This window comes from Thunnus maccoyii, chromosome 5, assembly GCF_910596095.1.
Source record: "Thunnus maccoyii chromosome 5, fThuMac1.1, whole genome shotgun sequence".
NCBI lineage: Eukaryota > Metazoa > Chordata > Actinopteri > Scombriformes > Scombridae > Thunnus > Thunnus maccoyii.
In genome coordinates this window covers 28,412,605-28,427,855 of record NC_056537.1, presented here as the reverse complement: position 1 = coordinate 28,427,855, position 15,251 = coordinate 28,412,605, and the positions used below count along the sequence as shown (strand labels likewise).

At 37.9% G+C, this 15,251-nt stretch overlaps 1 protein-coding gene and 1 non-coding gene across 2 annotated transcripts; both read right to left on the bottom strand.

The window, feature by feature from the left end:
- Positions 1–500: 500 nt before the first annotated feature.
- arpin (actin related protein 2/3 complex inhibitor) lies at positions 501–13,627 on the bottom strand. Its single transcript, XM_042412643.1, has 6 exons — positions 13,383–13,627; positions 12,792–12,867; positions 10,319–10,451; positions 5,832–6,038; positions 3,063–3,226; positions 501–2,426 (listed from the first exon to the last, which is right to left on the bottom strand). Exons 1-6 carry the CDS (start codon positions 13,472–13,474, stop codon positions 2,418–2,420), a joined length of 681 nt encoding a protein of 226 aa, XP_042268577.1. The 5' UTR covers positions 13,475–13,627; the 3' UTR covers positions 501–2,417.
- trnal-cag lies at positions 8,548–8,630 on the bottom strand. The gene has a single exon. It is a non-coding gene; the product is annotated as a tRNA-Leu (tRNA).
- Positions 13,628–15,251: the final 1,624 nt, after the last annotated feature.

Genomic DNA, 15,251 nt, shown 5'->3' with positions numbered 1-15,251 from the left:
GTGTTTATGAATATACTCAATAATCATTATTTATACATTATATACAATATGTAAAGCGCATTAAAAAAAAACTATCAAAGTAAGAAGATTTACATAGCTGCTTGTGATTTTTGCACATGATGACAGTGACAGCATCGGCCAACTTTAAATTTTTATGACGTATTTACTTCAAAATCATGGATTTCCCGTTGTTGCTGTTGCTCGTTTTCAAAATCATTTCATAATCAAAACTCTGTGTTAACCTTCTATAACAAATTGAATTGTTGCTTGAATTAAGAGACTGAATTACTGATTTACTATCATCTACCTGCTGCCACTTTCCAGACCAGCTTGACATTTGCACAAATCAAACCTGAAGAACAGACCCTCCTCTGTTTGTTATAGGAAACATGTCTATATGTGTCTGACAGTATATATGTTGTAATCAAGAAACCAAATTATTCTTGTGTGATGCTGAAATTATTTTAATAATAAAACATCAACATTGTGTAAGACATGAGTCCTTTAATCCAGTCAACTTGCTTATGTTTTAATTGTGAAAATTGTACATGTTGTATTTATAATAACAAGACAACTACAATGATGACAATAGGTAATACAATGTTTTCGAAGTCAATACTGGAACATTCAGATACAATGAGAAGCAAACTTTTTCTTTCTGTATTTGTCAAACATGGCCACTGGACAGTATTTACAGTTCATGTTTATTGTCCATAAACATAAAAGGACAGCTAGGGGGGGTCTATGTGAATAAATGTACCGAGTTGTCATCTGTACGTATTGTCATTCTCAATATAAGCAAGGCAGATATTGCCTTTTGTAGTACGAAGACTTAAAATAGTTCAATTTACTTTCTTGTTTGTTTCAGCCTTTCTATAGACTGTTTGGCAATTTTTGCTTACCATTGTATCTTCTTTAGAGAGTATGTAAATGTAAACGTGTTGAAGTATTACTGTATGTGTACATCTAAAAGGGCACCAACACTTGACAATGTCTACTGGCACAACTGCATATTTAAGAGAACCATGCTTGATAGTTTGACTTCATTCCTTCAACGTTGCCATATTGTGGAGAAAAATACAGTACTGTATGAAGAAGAAGAAGAATTTTATGAGTGTCTCTGCAGTTCTTTGTGTTAGTGAGTTAATGAAAATATTGCTTCAAGTATTATTTAAAAATTACACTCAATGATTTTGTTACGCTGCCTATTTATAACAAATTTGTTGTAGCACTATTGGATGCTGTAAAAAAAATCAGGGAGTGTATCACTAAATATGATTATTTTTATAATTAAAATTGCTCAATAAATTGAATCAACTGACTGTCATTTTTTTTTAGGATGTTTTGAGGATTAGTGAGTAGGATGAGGGCTTCTTTGGCATTTTGATTCACTGTTTGATATCAGAGGTTAGTTTTGCTCAGGTTCTCATGCTTCAACCTTTATTTGTGTCTGTTGTGTCAGGGAATATTACGGAGGGAGACTGGGGATTCTAGATAGTGACATCGAATCAGAAGTTGAAACATTAAACCTTTTAAAGCCACAGGGCTGGTTAAGACACATAGCACATAACTGTAACACTCATGGTTCGATTCCGGCACTGGATCCTTGTTGCACGTCATGTCTCTCTCTCTACCCATAATTCCACTCTCTCTCAGCACTATCAAATAAATGCAAAAATGAACAAACAAACAAAAAGCCTATTAAAAAGCCCTATTCAGGCTGGATTAATATGCCAGGAGGAGGTTGATTTGTCATGTTTCTCTGCACTTAAGTCATCATTTCTATTTCCATATACATATGGGAACATCAGTATTATCATCCTTTTATCTTTTCCTTCGAGTGTTACACAGAACTCAGACAGTGTACTGAGCTAATTAAACTTAACAGGAAACACAGCTCTTTGAGTGCATACCCTTAGAGATACACTTTGAAATATATATATATAACAGTATAGGAGGGCCAATGAGTATGATAAAAAGCAGTGGATATTTGGACTGTAATTAGTACCAGGGTACGGGAAGAAATATCACACATATGCAATCCAGATGAAATTTAAATCACTGATCAGTGGATGATATATCAAAATCAGCCAACCTTCCATAGTGGATTAAATCCTGTCTGAATGGGGCTTATGTAACTTTTTCTTTTTATTGCAGTACAGCACATGGGGACAAAAACAGACAAAAGCAAAGTAAGAATGAAGGTACAGAGCTAGTGTCCCACTGCAGTTTCAAAGCTCAGAGCCAGATTCACTTGAGGAGGTTGAAGAGTCCAGTCTTGTACTGTAGAAGTGATACAATGTTTCTAGCCCCAAGACCGTTATGTGAGAGGTTCAGAGAGACAGGATGTAAACCAAGTTGAAGCGTTCCAACCTGGCAACTGGAATGATGCAAGGCTGATAGTAAAGACGGTTTCCTCAATCATCCTGAGAGAGAAACAAAGTGGAAAGTGAGCCTTCTCTAGTTTCTGTCCAAGGCATCATCTGCTTTGTATGTATTCTGAACAACAGTTTCATCCACAGAGGGATTCTGATCACTTCCAAAGTTAGGTCAAATCATAGCTTCTAGCTTGTTTTCCATATCCATTCAAGTATCAGATGCACAAAGAGGTTAACAGGAGGTACACCCTAATTGCAAACATGAAAAGTGACCATATTTCCTGTACTTTCTGATCTCACTGAAGTTGTAGCAAAATAAAGATCCCCTCACAATTTTTTGCTTTGCATAATAATTAGCTGTTACCTGTTAAAATTTTTAAAATGACATCTACTACAAGTTCAAGTTTCCACATCACGCTTGTGTAAGTTACTGTAAGACCATGATTGGCTCCAAAGTAGTTTTGATGTCACAAATCATGTTGGTATGTACATGAGTTAAACTAGAATTTAAGGTGAGCAGAGAAACTTTCCTGCTTCAGAAGATGATCATGAAAACAAACTCTGCACATATATCATTACCCACCATACCTTCCTACAACTTAGACAACATTAGGGGCGTTAATGAAGTAGGTTTTATTTAGGCCCTGTGTATAAACTTGGTTTGGATATGGAAGTTGACCTCACCCATTCATCCTCCTCTGCCCCCTCTCCTTCCACCCCAGGTTTCTGTGTGCTGTCTGCTTCTGCTTTGTTGGCCATAATCTTGTCCGTCCACGATGCTCCAGCCTTTTCATCTCCAGCAAAGTTACATTTGGTCACTGTGCCACCGTCCACTTTAGCTAAGGAGACTACAAGCACAAAATTAAGGAAGAAAGTAAGTTTATTTATATGGCACCTCTCAGCAGCAGACATTACAAAGTGCATCGCAAAAAAACAAAACAAACAAAAAAAAAAGACATGACATATAGACATAACAAGACACAAGAAGAAGACGCAATGAGGTGTTCACAGACAGTTTCAAAGAAAAGGCCACAACCGCAAAACCACATTTTCCTTTAGTTAGGGAGAGCCTGGAGAAAAGCACACTAAAAGTGATCACAAGAGTCCTGAATTGGACTCTCAATTTAATGGAAAGCCACTGGGAATAAAAACAAATGTCAAATGAAACCTTTTAGAGGACTTGGTCAAAAACTTTTCAGCAGCATTTTAGACCACTTATAAGTCATCCATGAATGTCTTGCTACAGTAGTCTAAACAGGATGAAATAAAAGAGTGAATGATTACATTACCTTAGGGGCAAGGCCAGCTGCATCAGCAATAAGCTCTGGGAAATTATATGCCATCCCATTTTTAGAGTTTAGGTAGTTGTGTAATATTGACAATTTCGTGACATTTTGAGGCTTGAACCAGATGTTAAGTTGAATATCATCATTAGCAGTGATAGGAGATACCTTTAAAACTACTTTTTGTCTGCCAAAGGTATGACAGAATAGGACCCAGAACAGAACAATGAGGCACACTACAACAATTCATTCAAAATGTACATCACTTCCTTAAGCTCTTCAAAGCTGCTATAATTAATATTTCAATAATAACAATAGATCAAATTAGTATGTATAGTGTGAGAGGGTTCACTTGTAATGATGAAGCCACAGAAAATGATCACTATACTCTGCAGTTCTCAGTTTTAGCCATTTTCAGCTCATTGTTTTGGTTTTCTGGCCCACACCTTTAATGTTTAGGTTCATTCTCACCACTCTCACCATCACTGTTTTATAGTCACTGCTTTATGTATAAATAGGCAACTGTCTGCTTACACATTTGCCATATCAATGTTAAAATGTGACAATAAATGAATGTTACTGTGTTTATTGTCTTGTTAGAAATGCAAAACACAGTTAACAGTGACATTTAAATTCTTCAAGGACCATACTGGTGGTTCTGAATGTTGCAGTCAATAAACTACATATAGTGTATACAAACACCATGGCTGTCTGTCTACAGAAGCATGGGATGCAAGGCAAATGTACCTGAAAACATTTTTTTTTTAAAATGCAGAATATTGTCTCTATTTGCTATATTTCAATAAAACTCTAATTAGATTAAAGTTGTTGAAAATAGCAGCTCAACTTGATAATAAATCATTAGTTTTTCACACATTTGAAGAGATGTCAAGAGATGTCATACAGAAATATGAGAAACTCACAAATACTTTTTGCATTTTTTAGCCAGGCTCGCAGCATGGCTGAAATATCTTGATAAATATAAGCTGGATTGCCAAGAAATTTTGTACAGACATTCATGGTTCCCAGAGGATGAATCCTAATGATCTGTTTATTCTCTGACTTTCCCTCTAGCGCCACCATGAGTGAAATATCTTGACAACTATAGGATGGATTGCCAAGACATTTGCTGCAGATATTCAAGGTCCCCAGAGGATATATTCTAGAAGATATGACTTTGTTGACTGTTCTGACTGTTCTTCTAGTGCCACCACCAGGTCATATTTTTCATTTTTTCAGTCAAATATATCTACAACATATACTTCATGCATTTGCATGGCAGAGAAATTCAAGGTTCTCAGATGATGTGTTCCAATACTTTTGGTGATCATCTTATTTTTGCAGGTTTAAACTTTAATTTTGTCCATTAATTTGTTATAATACCTGCAAAACTAGTGACATTCCCATCAGCCTCTGCTGTACTTTGTGTTTAGTACTAGCTAGCTCATATTAGCATGCTGAAATGCTAAATTAAGACAGTGAACACACAGTATACATTATCTGCTACCTGCCTATCTGCTAACATCAGCATACTAGCATTATCATAATAACCAAGGTAGCATTGTGATGTGCATAAGTACAGTCTCACAGAGCGGCTAGTGTGGCTGTAGGTAATTAATCTTGTTCTTCCTCTCCTCAGGATTGTGAAACTTCAAAATTCCCATCACATCATAGTCAATACTAGGTAAAAATGTAGAGACTGTGAATAGACCAAACCACTTCACTAAACTCAAAACTTACTATTGAATATCAAAGGGCTGAATGAATCTTCTAAATATTAGGGGGTTCAAACTATGTTCATTCCCCTTACTTATGAAACCGTGAAAGCAAACTGGAAAAACAAAATTCAAGTTTAATTTCATTCATTCCTCACTGGCATGGAGCTCAGCTCTAGGACACACTTGATCAATGTGAAGACCATGAAAATCAAAAGGACCCTCTGGCTTTGAAAAACAAGCTTGTCTTTTGTAGTTGGAAAATGGATTAAAGAGCTCTGACCAAATCTTGTACTGAATTTATATCCCCTGACCAAGATACACTTCAGGCTACTTGTTTTTAATGGGTAGCCTGAAGCAGAAAGCAGAGTTCAGAGTATTCTGCACTAGTTCTAATTCAATATTCAATACTAGATATGTGGAAGCAGCTTAACAACATTATAACACAGACTCACATATGAAAGGACTGTTTCCTCTGGTCTTCAGCCGTACATCCTGTTCAGTCTCCAGTTCTATTTTGTCCATTTCTGACTCTGGGTACCAGAAGGCCCAGGTCCCGCTGGGTCTGTGCTTGTCAGTTATCTTCACCAGCTCGGCTTTGTTCACCATTGCTGACAGCTGCTCCTCAGACAGACTGTCTGACTCCCCTTTAGCTTCCACCTCTGCATGGACAGAAAATACATGTACCATGACATTAGTAGGAACAAGGACGTCTTCAACCACACACACACACACACACACACACACACACACACACACACACACACACACACACGCCGCACACATGTACACACACACTTGTAAGTATGTCTCATTAACATCTGAAGATTTTTAGCTTCACTATCTACCGAGCATCATGTGATGAATCTTGTTGAGTAGCAAACACTAACTGTACATGGGTCAGCACACTGTAATAGTATGCTTGACAGGTTGTTGTTGATATCATATTGCATTGGTGGGTCAGTAGTAGAATTAAAGTCATCGTATCACAGCAGCGACTGTCCAAATACAAGTTTCTTTTAACTGTGGAGGATACACACTGCGACTACAAATACACAGATAGACTAACATAAGAAATATAAAGTGTACTTCTATAAATCATCACAAATTGTATATTACCTATAACTATGGAGAATTATTTTTTCATTGAGCATAGAAAAGATTTTTTTGCAAGCACATGGATTATATTTTGCAGAGAAATTATTATCAAGCAAAGAAAATGTTTATTTGAGCAAACTAAAATCTATTTTATCCTAAATAAATGGATTTGCATGCTTGCTAATATCCACATAAGCACACAAGGACAACCTCTTTCACTCGGTTTTGCTCATTTGCTCTTTCAATGTCCCTGCTGTTTGCTCTCAAATCCTTTGACACTCTCACAGTGCCTCTCTTGCTCTTTCAACATCTCCTCTCTGTGTACTTTCAGTTGTGCTCACTCAACTTGACTAGTGTTACAGTATGGAAGTATATTGGAGAGGAAGGAAAGAATGATGAGTGTTACAGAGGGTTTGAGCAGTCAAGAGGAACTGTGCAACAACATTTGAGTCAGCAATAGGTATTCTCATGTTTGTATTTATCAAAGCTGCTCACACATGCATAAATCTAATTCTGCTCTTACACATCTGCACTCACAAAGGCTGACTTGCAGACTGAGAAGCACTTGCATTTTACTTCCTTCAATACTTGTCTTGTTAGATCTTAGTGCTGTAGTTAGCATTAAAGGCACTGCACTAAGCTGGTTTAAATCCTATTTATCAGATCAATTCCAGTTTGTTCAAGTTAATGATTAATCCTCGAAGTAGGCAAAAGTTAGACAGAGTTCCATAAGGTTCTGTGTTTGGACCAATACTATTCACCTTATATATGCTTCCTCTAGGTAATATTATTAGGAGACACTCCATAAATTTGCATTGTTATGCAGATGATACCCAATTATATTTATCAATGAAGCCAGATGAAACCAATCAGTTAATTTAACTCCAAGAATGCCTTGAGGACATAAAGACCTGGATGACCTGCAATTTTCTGCCACTAAACTCGAACAAAACTTAAGTTATTGTGCTTGACCCTAAACACCTTAGAAATATATTATCTAATGATACAGCGACTCTGGATGGCCTTACCCTGGCCTACAGCACAACTGTAAGGGATATGGGAGTTATCTTTGGTCGGGATATGTCATTTAACTCCCACATAAACAAATTTCCAGGACTGCCTTTTTTCACTTCAGAAAAACTACTCCACACATTTGTTACTTCTAGGCTTGATTACTGCAATTCCTTATTATCAGGCTGCCCCACAAGTCTCTAAAGACTGTCCAGCTGATCCAGATTGCTGCTGCATGTGTACTGACAAAAACTACAAAAAGAGATCATATTTATCCCATTTTAGCTTCTCTGCATTGGCTCCCTGTAAAATCCAGAACAGATTTTAAAATCCTTCTCCTCACCTACAAAGCCCTTAATGATCAGGCACCACCATATCTTAAAGAGTTCATAGTACCCTATTACCCCACTAGAACACTGCGCTTATTCAACACAGAGTATTCAAAGGATGCATTTGTACTGCAATTTAGTGAGGTACTTCAGGTACTTGAGAGGAGGTCCTTTCTAAGAGGCTGAAGTCAAGGAACAAAAGTCTCTGTCTGCAACATGATTGGCTGAAGCCTTGCTCTTCAAAGTTGACACTGATACTTAACTCTGGGCATTTTTAGGTGGGTGGTAAATTCCCCCGCCCAGAAATTAGTAGGCTATACACAGTATAACTGTGTAGAAGCACCACTGCACCTATGCTTTAAGCTTTGAAGTATATAGACCAGAAATTGTCCAACTACCAGATGTGTCTTCATACTGGCAGTGTGACATTGGATATTTCTCCTTGTCATCAAGCATTGGTTGTTCAATGGTAGAATTCTCGCCTGCCACCTGGGAGGCCCGGGCTCGATTCCCAGCCAATGCATAAATAGCTTCTACTTTCTTATGCAACAGCAGACACTTTCTAAATATGGAGTCATCACCAAGCTATGAATGATACACTAGTATGTGTTCTGCTGAACTTATATTCTGTAGAACAGGACACATAATAATTCACCAACTAATAACAAATTACTGGCACATAAGTGCATGCGTAGTTACAATTAGAGGGTCCAGCGTCAATTTAAAAGACCATTGTCAGAAGTGGGATTCGAACCCACACCTCCAGGGGAGACTGCGACCTGAACGCAGCACCTTAGACCGCTCAGCCATCCTGACTTATTTCAGATGAGTGCATTTTCTGAGCCAGTACTCCAATTTTGCCCAAAACAAAAGTTGACAGCAAAATTGCGCTTACTGAAAACAAGTCAAGTACTCTGTCCAAAACCAACCATGACACTGTTGACCAGTTGCAGGTGGTATACTGCACTTGCAGGTGGTTGACTAGTTGCAGGTGGCAGGAGGAATGCTGGGGTGATATCAACGGGCAGGTGAGTAGAAATGGCCGTTCTGGACAAACTTACCCAAGGTTTACACAAGTATGTTGACTTGACACTGGCCAAATATCAATCATGCCTTCATCCTGCCAGCATATCAGTCCATGTTTAGCAAATTCCTCAAGCAATGGTGGTTCAGTGGAATTCTCACCTACCACGCAGCGGCCGGCCACAGATAGCTGTAAAGGGCTTCCATGACTGAAAGTAACCTCTTCCTGTCTCCTCATGTGAGTGCAAGATTGAATCTTGTCTGGAACAAAGCTCTGATGGTGTTTTTATGCTTTTTTATATAGCTACCATGCACCATCTTATAGTAAATATGTAAATATTTACTCATGTAGTCACTGATTTATTTCAGTTTAACATAATCACTGTGTTCAATGTTAATATCATTTTGATAACAGTAAAGGTCCGGAATGGATTCCCAGCCAATGCAGAAGTAGCTTTTACTGTATTATGTAATAGCAGACACTGTTCAAAAATAGTGACATCACTAAGCTGTGAACGAGCCCACATCTCTAAGGGAGACTGCGACTTGAACGCAGCACCTTAGACTGCTTGGCCATCCTGACTTCATACTTATTGCATTGGAGGACAGAATTGGGCCATTTTCACATTTTAACCTCCTGGACAGTTAACCTTGAGAGCTAATGTTTTATCTTGGAACTATTAGCCTGACAAAAGAACCACAACTTAATGTAAACTTACTAGCTTTTCAACTCTTATCTCTTCATCCAAAAAGTGCTGTGGAAGAAATTACAACACCTACCAAGCTTGCAGTTGATTAATCTCTATGACAATCAAGCAAATTCTGTTACAGAAGACTGTGATATGGTTGGAAGTTCTGGAAAAAGCTAGTAAGAGGACATTGAGTTTGGATTGTATTGTCATAGAGTTCAGTAAGTTCAGAAAGGTCAGTGATGTGTGAAACCCGTTTTTGAGACTCTAAGGTCTTCTAATTCATTAATTACTAATACTAATTTTGCATTTAATTGATGCAAATCAAAAAGCATTCGTGCAAATTTGATGAAATGGCCATTTCATATGTCAATCATTCTGTCTTTGAATAATGAATAAATACATACATTTTTTGTTTGTTTTCTATTAGTTATTTTCATGTTTTTGCTTTTCCAAATAAATAAGGCTTCTACACAGTCACAGACAAACATGGGTTTCTACAAAACATCACTTGCAATGCCCTCATTCTTCAACAGCCTCTCACAAACTCCAACTATTACAAATTTAGGGTCTAATTGCAGTTCAAAAACGTCTTACATCAGAAGTGGGACATGATCATATCATCAAGGGAGACTATGGCCTGATCATTATACCTATATTTATATAAAAACATTAAAATACACATACTCAGCCATTCTGACATCCTGGCAACAAACTCCAGATGGAATAGAGTTTGAAGGTGAAAAAGAAATATTCAAACATAAACTAAATTGTTTGTTGTGCTCTACTCACTGTAGGAGGACATGAGGAAGCCAGTGTTGACCTTTCCGGTGTTACTGAAGTTTGGCTCAATCTCCTTCCCGCTGGCATCAAACTTCCTCTTATGGATGCGGCTGGGTTTGATGTACAGCACATAGAAACGGACCTGCGAACAGGGAGAAAATAAACAACAACAAAGTGTAGTTTGTGGTTTCTGTTTTATCTGTGTGTGTTTAGGTTTCATCTGTTTAAAATGCAAACAGTGATATTGATTTCCACTGGGAAAGCTGAAGTTCTTCATGACACAACACAGGAAAAAGGAGTTTGTTTTAAAACCAAAGCAGAGCTGAATCTTTCAGAGTTTCTGTTTGCAGATGGTATAGTACGGTGTGTTTATACTGTCAAGCATAGGCACCTCAACATTGGAGCAAGTGAAGCAAATGCATCCTCATTATTCAATTAGGGGGAGCAAAGTTATGGTTTTGCTCCCCACTTTTTGTCTTTTTAAAAATAAACTTATCATCATACAGTCTCCTCAATCAGGCGATTTTATTTAAGCAACCTATATCAATGATAATTTTTCTATTTTCAGCAACTGACAAAAACAGTAATAAAAAAATCTGACGTCTTCAGACCACCCTTTGAGTTGGTTAAGTCCAACCCATCCTGAGAGACAGACAGACAGACAGAGCGGAGCCTTTCCTCACAGTGCCAAAGTGTCTGAATTCACAGTCAAATATTCAGCAGTGGAAAGTAGACTTAGACTTCTGCAAAATACTCTGCTTTAGTTTCAGTTTCAGTCTTTGGCTGACTTTGGATGGAATTATGTATTAGTAATTATAAAAAAAAATATGATGATGCATCACTCTGTGTAATGATCTTTCATCCAGCTGCTCTGCGCTGTGCTTTCATTGTTATCATTATTCTCTTCTTTTCTCATACAAGTTTACTCTAAGGGGAAGTAAACTCTAGTCCTAAACTAAAATGGCCCTTTTAAGTCTTGAGGGGTAAAAATCACCTTCTGAGTTGTGCATTAAAACAGTCCTTGATTTGAGACAATGTAGGTAAAAATAATATGCTTTTGAAGTTATGATTATTCATTCCTGTATAACATTACAACTATATCAGCTAGTAGTGCTAATAGCTCCCACTAGAACCTGTGTGTGGGATTGGAATTAGATAGTTGTTGTGAGGCCATTTCATTCATCCAAACTGTTTTTACTTTGTTGCAACTGTCAGACGTTGAAGATGGCCTTGTGAGTATTGAGAATAGCAACCCTCAGGTTTAACATTGTTTATACAAATTATATGGTGATGTGAGACTATTTCTTTATATAAATTGTTTGTCCTTGTTTAACCTTGAAGATGGCCTAGTAGCCTGCAATCTACTACCATTTTAGGCTATATAATGAATATAATTTCAAATATAAAATAGCCATTTTTCTAATAATCATTTCCTGTCCTCATCCACCAAATTATATACTGTTCTTGATGCATTCTTGGTTTTCATAGCACCCTCAATCTAACTAATCTAGACTAGTGCAGGTGGCTGTTTCTTGACTTAATCCAAGAGGTTGGTGGAGTAGAAATGCAGGAAATGTGTTTTAAATTACAGTTTTCAGGTATATTGATGCTGTTCTGTTGGACCAACACCTTACTAAGACACTTTATGTTGGCTTTTCCTTTAATTTGCCACCTGTCTGTGTGTATAGCATGTTTGTGTGTGGCTTAAACTTAACATCAGTCAACAATTAGGTACTTATTCATCAACATTGTAATACTTGTAACAGTGATCAAACATTAACATGAACAGGGTCTCTAGTCTCTAGAATATCAGAAAATAATTTTGGGGGTAAATTGAACCATTGACTCTACTTGCCCCAACATCACTGGCACGTTTTACCCCACAACCTCCATTTTGACAAAACTGTTTCACACAGTGGCTCAGATCCACAGTTATGCTGAGTTTATTACCTTGTTTTGTAGCTTACATTGACTTAAATAAACATGTAATAATGTCCAAAACATATCTTTGTTAATTAAGATACAAGAGTGGTAACTTTAGCAACATGATGAATTCACTTGGCATGATAAAAATCTTTTTTTTTTGCTCTGTTTTGCTGACCACTCTCTCCATGTGCTTGAGTCCAAGATGGATTGAGTAATGTGAACTATACTTTATTAATTTGTGATCACATAATTACTTTTGCTTATGGTTACCTAGATAAAGGAGCTGGCTCATTGTACCCACTGGCTCTATTTACCCCGTTCTCCCCTATTATTTATTTAAATAGACACCATTAGGCCTACATGTTAACTGTATGTTGAACTGAAACACCAACCCACCCTATTTCTTTATTGTGACTGTGTAGTGAAAACTCAAATTCTATCAAATTGTTTGCACACTGATGAATCACACAGTCTCCTGATGAGAGAGGAGAAAGTGTCGTACTCATAGGACCCCTGCTGGATTTGCATTGTGGTAGACTGAACTACAGTAGCCTACCTTCTGATTGTTGACATCAGTGATTGCATGTCTGGAAAGATCCAGAAGCTTCCCTTCTAGAAGAACTCCTTGGCCACTGTGAGGAAAATATCAATTAATAAAATGATTCAGTTTCCATTTGTAGCAGTGCATTCTGTTGCTTATAGAAAACCAGTGTGCAACAACTTCAATGTTTTTTTCTTCCTTGTGTGGGGACCATAGACTTGACAGTGGAGACCTGCCAAATAAACTCCTTTCAAAAAAAACAAATTTGGCAAATCGAGCAACATTAAGCTCCATTCTTTATTTCGGCTGATAGTCTGAAACACACTGAACTATAAACACAAGAACGGTAGGCTATTTGCCATTTTATTGAGAGTTTAGTGCAGATTGGGGATTCAATTGAATGCCGAATATACAAGCAATAATTAATTCTTACAAATAATGTTTTGAGCTGTGTAGGTTAGATATACCTGCGTTAAATCTCGGGAAGAGTAAACTGTCCTATTTTTCAGTGGAGTTTAGTATTGTGTCGGAGATAGCTACTGTAACTGAATTCACCAGAATACTTTTACTCTTTATGTATTCTAATAAAGGCATTTGAGCCCCTACCTTTCATACGCAGAGGGTGACCACACACGGTCAAATCTGTCATTGTGTACTGGTTTGTTTAGTAAAGAAGTGTTGTGATAGATTCGACTCATCTTTCATAAAATATATTGTAACTTTTCCCGTTTGCGAGATTTTTCCTGTTCCTGACTTCCTGTTCCTACTGTAGCCGCCTGAGAGAGGTGCGCTCGCTTTCTTGACGGCGCGTGCCGACGGTGATACAGTTAAGTGTATCTTAAAACAGTCAGGTGACCATATGAATAGTGAAAGAGGTTTTCCTCGCTGTAATCATTCCTCCTGTTCACACTGGCTATTAACAGATCCCTTTCAAATGTGCTTTCAATGTAAGCGATGGGGGCCAAAATTCACAGTTGTTTTGTGCAAAAATGCATTTAAAAGTTGATGTGAAGCTTATATGGGGCTTCAGCAGGCTGAGTTAGTCATATCAAGTGGATATCTGCCACATTTACATTTTCTTGGGATCAAATTCCCTCTTTGAGTTTCCTTGAACAGTGTTTCCTGTTGAGCTGTGGTGGAAGTATAATGACAAAAAGAGGGAGTTTGGCATTAAAAAGACTAACATTGAAAGATATCAACTTGATTTGACTTATTTGGACTCTGAAATTTCATATCAGCTTCAGATAAACTTTTAAATACATTTTCCATAGAAGGAGGGCTGTGGATTTTGGCCCCCATCACTTACCTTGCAAGTGCATTATGTGTTGTGGTTTGCAATGTGGACCCAAACGCAGACACAGACTAGAGTGGAGATGAATGAATAAGGGCTTTATTGCCAGTGAAGTAATGAATGGAGGTAGATGGAGTGGGGATGAAGCAGGCTGAGGCAGAGGACTGGAGAGCTGAGATGATTGAGGGAGAATGGCAAGGGCTGGCAGAAGGGAGCAGGTGGTAGATGTGGTCAGTAGCTGAGTTGTGGTCCAGGAGCACTGGACAGAGAAACAGCAGTTAGCAATAATACCAAACTTGGTATTATCACTATAAACAATTGGGAGGCCTGAAGCATGAGCCACCACTGAAGTAGATACAACAATCTGGAATCTGACAATGAGTGGGTGAATAGCTGGAGTAGATATACTGCAAGCTGATGAGAGGCAGGTGAGCAGACTGGGAGGGGTGATGAGCTGATTGCAGACAGGAGTGTAGGGCTGGGAGCCAGGAAAGCCACACCCAGGCCAACACACAGACCCACACAAATAAAACATAGAGAGAGAGAGAGAGAGACAGACAGGGGAGCACTAGCCAAATTGTCGGCATGCCATGTGCTCAGTCACCAGGTAACTGCAGCCATCTTGCTATTGTCTTCCCTATACACACACACACACACACTCACACTCACACGTGTATATAGGTACACTTAGCTAGATTAGTATTGTGTGTTAATTTTATCCTTTTGTTAAATAAATGCTTTTGGATATACCTGTTGTCTGTTTTAATGTTGCACAAGAATGAGTTTTGCCAACCTCTGCTCTGTAAAGAACCCCAAATCCTTCAACCTGAACTAGCTATTGATATGGTGATTTTGTTTATAGTTATTAAATTAATTATTAATCAAAGTCCCAAATTCATAGATTAGTACACTTTGAGACTGAATTGGCTATCTTTTTCCCTGAGTCCAGGGTGGTGCCCCGTTATTATTAATTCTTATTAATAATTGTATTGATTTTAATAATTAACGATTATCTTTGATAATCGTTAATTAATGGCTGCTGCCTATGGCTTCATATATGATATTTGTCTGTACAGTGAAGAAGTTTTAAAAGCCCTGTGCAACCTCACAGGCGTTTTCAATTACCCCGATGAGTCATTTGAACTATGCTCGGCATTATGTGAGGTCACCAAACTCCATGTGCT

Coding starts and splice junctions, on each gene's coding strand:
- arpin (XM_042412643.1), bottom strand. CDS start 13,474: ATGAGTCGAATCTATCACAACACTTCTTTACTAAACAAACCAGTACAC. Junction 12,868..13,382: donor TCACCCTCTGCGTATGAAAG/GTAGGGGCTCAA, acceptor TTTTCCTCACAG/TGGCCAAGGAGTTCTTCTAG. Junction 3,227..5,831: donor AGGAAACAGTCCTTTCATAT/GTGAGTCTGTGT, acceptor TTGTGCTTGTAG/TCTCCTTAGCTAAAGTGGAC.